Here is a 7,902-nt window from a genome sequence, read left to right as displayed (position 1 = left end):
GGGGGCCTGGACTCCTGGGTCTGAGGGAGGAGGGGCTGGGGGCCTCGACCCCTGGGTCTGAGGGAGGAGGGGCCGGGGCCTGGACTCTTGAGTCTTTGAGTTGCCCGCCTTCCCCAGGCTGCACTGTGGTGGTCCTCGTGCCCTCGGCCTCCCCGACGCCCCTCCTCCTGGCCCAGCTGGCAGGAGAACTGGGCCACTTCCCAGGAATCCTCAACGTGATCAGTGGCCCTGCCTCCCTGGGGCCTGTCCTGGCCTCCCAGCCCGGGGTCCAGAAGGTGGCCTTCTGCGGAGCCATCGAGGTACCTTCAGGGCGAGGAGGGCGACAGGGCAGGGCTGGGGTCCAGAAGGTTTTCCCCCTTCTGAACCCCGTGGGGTGTGGGGTTCCCCCAGGAAGGACGTGTCCTTCGGCGGACCCTGGCGGGCGTGGGTCCCGAGCTGGGCCTGGCGCTGGGGACCGAATCGCTGCTGCTGCTGACGGAGGCAGCAGATGTGGACTCGGCCGTGGAGGGCGTTGTGGACGCAGCCTGGTCGGACCGCAGCCCGGTGAGACCCTCGCGCTGGTGTCCCCTGATGTCCTGCGGGCCATGCCTGTCTGTCTGCAGACCTTGGGGCCCCGTGTCTCTGTTCAGTTTTCAGTCCTTGGTGTCTTCACACCATCACGTGTGGGACTCATCACCTCCAATTTCCGGATCTCCCTGCCCGGCTCTCCTGGTCTTTCAGGGCCCGGCCTGTCTCTTGCTCCCTAGGGCCCCTCACTGTTCTGAGTGTTCGTGCCCCTGGTTTCCCAACCTCTGTCTTTACTCCGAAATGACCAGCTTTCCGGAACTCCACCTTCCGCCTGGGGTCCGGGGCCTCGGAGAGTCTCCAGGGTCCTTGGCCACCTCTCCCTGACCCTCCTTGGATTTCTGCATGTGTGTCCCCGAGTCTCAGCCCTCCGTGGGGGCCTGTCCCCCCACATGGCCCCTGACATCTCTTGCCCTAACAGGGGGGCCTCAGGCTTCTCGTTCAGGAGTCGGTGTGGGACGAGGCGATGAGGCGGCTCCAGGTGCGGATGGCGCGGCTCCGAGGAGGCCGAGGGCTCGACGGGGCCGGGGACCTGGGGGCCCGGGGGGCTGCTGCACGTGAGCTGGCCCAGCGGTATGTGCGCGAGGCCCAGAGCCAGGGCGCACAGGTGAGCCGGGGTGCAGGCTGCAGGGTGCCGGGGGAGGAGGGCCTGGGCCTGAGGGAGGAGGTGCTGGGGGCCTGGGCTTCTGGGTTCCGGCGGGGGAGGGACTTGTACTAGTAGATGTGTTTCGTTCTCCCAGGTGTTCCAGGCTGGCGATGTGCCCCTAGACAGCCCGTTCTTCCCCCCAACCTTGGTCTCTGACCTGCCCCCCTCCTCCCCGTGTGCCCAGGCAGAGGTGAGCCCCTTCGTGTCCAAGAGATCCTACTCCACCCACCCATCTGCCCCCAGACATGGGCCACAGCAGAGGCCCTGGTGGCCCCTTGGCCTGGGTCTGGGCTGCTGACTCCTGGACGCTGGTCCCCCAGTGGGGGCGGGCATAGGGGGGCGGGGGTGGCAGGCTGCTTGAACTCACTGTCACCATCCAGGTACCGTGGCCTCTGGTCGTGGCCTCCCCATTCCGCACGGCCAAGGAGGCACTGGCCGTGGCCAACGGGACGCCCCGAGGAGGCAGTGCCAGTGTGTGGAGCGAGAGGCTGGGGCAGGCCCTGGAGCTGGGCTACGGGTCAGTGGCACCCACCGGGCACAGGCTGCGGCCTGAGGGGAGGGCCTGCGCTTCCGTCTCCACGCCTCTGTCTCTGACTCTCCAACTCCCTGCTTTTCTCTGATGCCCCGTCTCCCCACAGGCTGCGGGTGGGCACAGTCTGGATCAACGCCCACGGCCTCAGAGACCCTGCGGTGCCCATGGGCGGCTGCAAGGAGAGTGGGTCTTCCTGGCACGGGGGCCTAGATGTGAGTGTCCCCTCCCGCCCGCCACCATCGCCACCCTCTCTCAGCCCTGTGCCCGCCTTGCACCCTCCCAACACTGTCCCTCTCGCAGGGCCTGTATGAGTACCTGCGGCCCGCGGGGACCCCTGTCCGGCTGCCCTACCTTTCTGAGAATCTGAACTATGACACCTTTGGCCTTACCGTCCCCTCAGCCCTCCCGGCTGGGCCTGAAACAGGTCCCAGGTGAGCTGTCCTGGGGCCCACGATTCCCAGAATCCTGTGGGGGAGGAGGGGCAGGCTCCCCTTGGACTGAAGCGGGTGAGCTAGAGCCCTGGAGGGGTCCCAGGCCCCACCCAGATCTGCATTCTAAGTCTTAGGGCCTCACACCCACCGTCCAGGCCTGAGGAGAGCCTCAGTCCTTCTGAACGGAGGTTTCGGGTCCCCCAGAGTCTTGTGGGGCCAAGAATTGGGGGTTACCCAGAAGCTCATGGGAGCTGGAGGGGTCCATTCGGGGGCTGGTGCAGGGGCCCTGAGCACACCTGGGCCCCCAGACCCACCCTCACATCTCACCCTACTGCAGCCCAGCACCCCCCTACGGGCTCTTCGTGGGGGGCCGTTTCCAGGCGCCTGGGGCCCGCAGCTCCAGGCCCATCCACGACTCGCAGGGCAATCTCCATGGCTACGTGGCCGAGGGCGGAGCCAAGGACATCCGAGTGGCTGTGGAGGCTGCCCACCAGGCTGCCCCTGGGTAAGTGGGGTCTCGGCAACACCTAGGCCCTGTGAGGCCTCAGAGAGGGACCCCCAGGGCTGAGGGGCTGTGGCGTTAGCTCCCAAGGTGACAGAATAGGGGTGTGGTTGGCCCCTCTCTTCCTGGGGCGGCTGAGCTATCGGGCCTGGACCCCCAGGGTAAGGGCCGTGGACAGAGGAGGGGCACCTGGGAAGAGCCAGGGCCAGGAGACCAGCCCCCCATGTTCACTGTCCGCCCACAGCTGGATGGGCCAGTCCCCGGGGGCCCGGGCAGCCCTTCTGTTGGCGCTGGCAGCCGCCCTGGAGCGCCGGGAGCCCACCCTGTCCTTGAGGCTGGAGAGGCACGGAGTGGTTTTCCTGGGGGGCCCGCGCCCAGGCCCAGAGCCACAGCCTGCAGGTGAGGGGGCCCGGTGGGAGGGCAGACAGAGGGCGGTGTGGAGCGGGTCGGAACAAAGGTTCTGGAGTGAGCCACACCTGGGGCCCAAGCTGTGATAACCAGCGACTACCTTGGCCTCTGTACCTCAATTTTCTCATCCGTATAATGGGCATAGGGCCTACCTCAGATTAGTGTTTCAAATTGTTAGTCACCCATAAAGTCAACAGAGTGGGTTGTAACCATGATTTTCTTTTCTTTTTTAAAATATATTTTATTAATTTTTCAAAGAGAGGAAGGGGAAGGGATAGAGAGCCAGAAACATCGATGAAAGAGAAACATGATCAGCTGCCTCCTGCACACCCCTTACTAAGGATGTGCCTGCAACCAAGGCACATGCCCTTGACCGGAATCGAACCCGGGATCCTTCAGTCCGCAGGCCGATGCTCTATCCCTGAGCCAAACCGGTTAGGGCTGATTTTCTTTTTTATTTGGTAGTTTTTATTTTTTTTTAACTTTTATTGGATTTATTGGGGTGGTTAACAAAATGATACCGGTTTCAGGTGCCCAGTTCCACTACACGTCATCTGTGCACGGCCCCTCCCCCAGCACTCCCCGCACTGTTTTCCATGTCCATGAGTTCTTTCTTTCTTTTTTTTTTTTCTCTCAATCCCTCCTTCCTCTCACTCAGCTCCCCCACCCAGACAGCTGTCAGCCTGCACTCTAGCCATGAGTCTGTCTCTATTTTGCTCGTTAGTTCATTAGATTCCATTAGGGTGAAGTCATATGGTATTTGTCTCTCTCTGACTGGCTTATTTCACTCAGCATAATGCTCTCGGGTCTGTCTGTGCTCCAGTCTTTGAGGGTTTTTAAAGTGTGGCTTTAGTAGGGGTACAGAATACAGATAGCAAACTGTGACTTCTCAGGCCTGCGTTTTGGTGAAGTTTGACAAATACATACAGTTGCATCATCCCGATCAGGACAGATGTTCATCTCCCCGAAGGGCTTCTCCCTCCTCTTCCCCTCCCCCCACTCCAAGTGCTTGGCAACCACTACGCTTTCTGTCCTTTCCGTTTTCTTCAAAGGGCGCAAATGCAGTCATACTGTGTAGTGCAAGTGTGTCAAACTCAAAGCTAACACGGGCCAAATAAACAAGGTGGAAGTGTCTGAGGGCCACAAAAACACAAAAGCTTCACTTTTTAAAAATATATATATTTTATTGATTTTTTTACAGAGAGGAAGGGAGAGGTAGAGTTAGAAATATCGATGAGAGAGAAACATCCATCAGCTGCCTCCTGCACAGCCCCCACTGGGGATGTGCCCGCCACCAAGGTACATGCCCTTGACTGGAATCGATGAGAGAGAAACATCCATCAGCTGCCTCCTGCCCAGCCCCCACTGGGGATGTGCCCGCCACCAAGGTACATGCCCTTGACTGGAATCGAACCTGGGACCCTTCAGTCCCAAGGCCAGCACTCTAGCCACTGAGCCAAACCAGTCAGGGCCAAAAGCTTCACTTTTCATAGAAACGTAGGTTTATTTCGGTAGACATGCTGAATAGAAAGGGCTGAAATAAATGAGTCATAGTTAACATAAAATAACATTTTATTAAAAATTAATATTTTTTCTTGAACATTAACTCACCAGACATTAAAGAACTGCATGAATTAATAAGTGTGACGCAAATAAACCTATTTTTCTTGTTCTCCAAAAGCAAAATATTTCCTGTTGCGCAAACCAAACAAGTCAGTCCAAGACTATTGACGGCAATTGGCTGCTAAAATATTCCCTGGTAGTATTAGTGGAGAGAAATGGTGCACCTGCATGTAAGGCACGTGAGGGAAATGAATGCAACGCGATCATAGTCATCAGTCATTAGCGAACATTGTAGTTCGTTATTAGTAGCTAGAGGCCCGGTGCACAGGATTTGTGCATGGGTAGGGCTCCTAGGCTGCTGGGGTCCAACCCCAGCAGGTCCAGGGGTCCCCACAGGTGTGGACGGAGTCGGCGAAGAAGGAATGACACGGAGACAGCGTTCAGTTGATCAGCAGCCTTGCCAGGATCTCTAGCCACAATCTCCAGCCAAGTTCTGTGTCCATGTTCTCTTGCTAGGTTCTCCAGCCAGGTCCTCCAGGTTCTCCAGCCAGGTTCTGTAGCCACTCTACCTGGGGAAACAACCTTTCTCGGAGAGGTGACCTTGGTTAAAACACATAGTGCCAAGAAGGTGAGCAGACATATTAAGAACAGTATGCCATATATGCCAGGTCCCTTGAAACAGCAAGGATGGACCGGCTCCCGGCACTAGGCCTTGCCGGCTGCCAGCCAGGGCCTTCCTTCATTCCGTGCCACCCCCTCCTTGGTGGTCAGCGCACATCACAGTGAGCGATCAAACTCCCTGTCTCCCAGTCAAACTCCCGAGGGGACGCTTTGCATATCAGCCTTTTATATATGTAGATGATGTATAACAGGATATTGTAAAAATTAAGTTATGAAATTTTTATTTAAACGTTTCTTACATACGGCCCATGGGCCACGAGTTTGACATGCTTGGTGTAGTGTTTGATGTCTGGCTTCTTTCATTGCTTTTAAGATGCATCCTGATTGCATCTATCAATACATTCCTTTTTGTTGCTGAGTAGCGGTGTCTTACGTGCACACCATGTCTGTTCCTGCATGTACCAGTGGCTAGGAAGCTGGGCTTTTCTAGGGTTTAGCTATGGAGTAAGTAGTTTGCATACATGCCTTTGTGTGAACACGTTTTTATGGCTCTTGGGTAAATACCTAGAAATCAGATTGCTAGATGGTGCAATAAGTGCATGCTTAATTTCACAAGGAACTGCCAAACAGGTTTTCAAAGTGTACCATTTCGCTATCCCACCAGCAGTATGTGTTGCAGTTTCTCTACCTCCTCACCAACATTTTAGATAGCAATTTTTACTTAAAAATTTAGCCATTTTACCTGGCCAGCGTGGCTCAGTGGTTGAACGTCGACCTATGAACCAGGAGGTCACGGTTTGATTCCTAGTCTGGGCACATGCCCGGGTTGTGGGTTCCATCCGCAGTGGGGGATGTGCAGGAGGCAGCCGATCGATGATGCTCTCTCATCATTGATGTTTCTATCTCTCTCCCCATCTCCCTTCCTCGAAATAAAAAATATATATTTTTTAAAAAAGATTTAGCCATTTAAAAAAATATGCTTTTATTGAGCCCAGCTGGTGTGGCTCAGTGGTTGAGCATCAACCCATGAACCAGGAGGTGACTGGTGTGATTCCCAGTCAGGGCACATGCCCAGGTTGCAGGCTCAGTCCTCAATAGGTGGCAGCCAATCAATGATGCTTCTCTCTCATCGATATTTCTATCTCTCTATCCCTCTCCTTTCCTCTCTCTGTAAAAAATCCGTAAAAACATAATTTTTAGAGAGAGAGGAAAGAAGAGGGAGAGGGAGAAAAACATCAATGTGAGAGAGAAACAGATCCGTCGCCTCCCACATGCACCCTGACCCCGACAGAACAAATTCTTTCAAACAAACAAAAAACAGTAAAACTCATTCTAAAAGCTGAGGATGTTACCAGTCACTTCAGAGAGCTATGAATGGCAGACGAGCACGTGAGAAGCTGTTCAGCGCCACTAAAGAGTAATGGTCACATGCCTGAGTTATGGGCTCGCTCCCCAGTGGGGGGCATGCAGGAGGCAGCTGATCAATGATTCTCTCTCATCATTGGTGTTTCTGTTTCTCTCTCTCTCTCTCTCAAATCAGTTAAAAAATGCAAAATGGAGCCACAGTGAGGCATCACTACATACCTAGGAAACTGGCTAAAACTTCAGCCCTGGCCAGTGTGGCTCAGTTGGTTGGAGAGTCCACCCATAAACCCGACGGTGGCAGCTTGGTTCCCGGGCGGGGCCACGTCTGGGAGGCAGCCAATACGTGTTTCTCTATCTCTTTCTCTTACATATAGCCCAGCCATGATTCCTAGGTATTTACCTCAATAAATTTAATTTCTAGGTTTTTAAAAAAATATTTTAGAGAGAGGAAGGGAGGGGAGAGGTGAAACATTGATGTGAGTTTGAAACATCGATTGGCTGCCTCCTGCACGCCCCCTAACAGGAATGAAGCCAACAACCCGGGCATGTATCCCGACCGGGAATTGAACCAGCGACCTTTCAGGGCACAGACGGGTGACGCCCAACCAATAAGACACATGGGCCTGGGCAGATTTTTGGTTTTGGGGTTTTCTTTAGAGAAAGAGAAATATCACTTTGTTGTTGCACTTATTTATTTTTGGGGGGATCGGGGGGTGAGGCTATTAAAGTTTATTTCCATTGTGATAATAATTTAGAATTATAACACTACGCTTTAAGGTTGAGTACACTTTTTTCCAATTAAACATTTCTTCTTAATTATACTAGTCGTTTACACACAGATTATATTAGTTTCGGCTCTACAACATAGTGATTCAGCATTTATATACCTTACAAAGTGATCACTGCAGTAAATCTCGTAACTATCTGTCACTGTACATAGGTATTACAATAATATTATGACCCCGTGGCTAGATGGGCCAGGATATTGTAAATTTCTAAAAAATTCTGTTCCCTATACTGCACATCACATCCCTGTGACTTCTTTTATAACTGGAAATTTGTATTTCTTTTTTTAATTAAATCTTTATTGTTCAGATTATTACAATTGTTTCTCTTTTTTCCTCCCATAGCTCCCCTCCACCCGGTTTCTACCCCCCTCTCCGACCTCACCTCCCCTCCCCCACTGTCCTCATCGATAGGTGTATGATTTTTGCCTAGTCTCTTCCCGCACCCCCTACACCCCTTTCCCCCCCCGAGAATAGTCAGTCCA

At 54.0% G+C, this 7,902-nt stretch overlaps 1 protein-coding gene across 1 annotated transcript in view; it reads left to right on the top strand.

Annotated features, from left to right (window-relative positions):
- ALDH16A1 (aldehyde dehydrogenase 16 family member A1) overlaps positions 1-7,902 on the top strand; it is a 22,896-nt gene that overhangs the window by 8,235 nt on the left and 6,759 nt on the right. Inside the window, 10 exon segments of the mRNA XM_006765950.1 lie at positions 118-299; positions 391-543; positions 986-1,171; positions 1,305-1,400; positions 1,591-1,727; positions 1,849-1,954; positions 2,043-2,173; positions 2,511-2,678; positions 2,920-3,031; positions 3,033-3,074. Coding sequence (XP_006766013.1) covers positions 118-299; positions 391-543; positions 986-1,171; positions 1,305-1,400; positions 1,591-1,727; positions 1,849-1,954; positions 2,043-2,173; positions 2,511-2,678; positions 2,920-3,031; positions 3,033-3,074 — 1,313 coding nt within the window.

This window comes from Myotis davidii, unplaced genomic scaffold (assembly GCF_000327345.1).
Source record: "Myotis davidii unplaced genomic scaffold, ASM32734v1 scaffold2100, whole genome shotgun sequence".
Classification (NCBI taxonomy): Eukaryota; Metazoa; Chordata; class Mammalia; order Chiroptera; family Vespertilionidae; genus Myotis; species Myotis davidii.
Note: the sequence above shows the minus strand (reverse complement) of the source record. Positions and strands in the feature narration are given on the sequence as shown.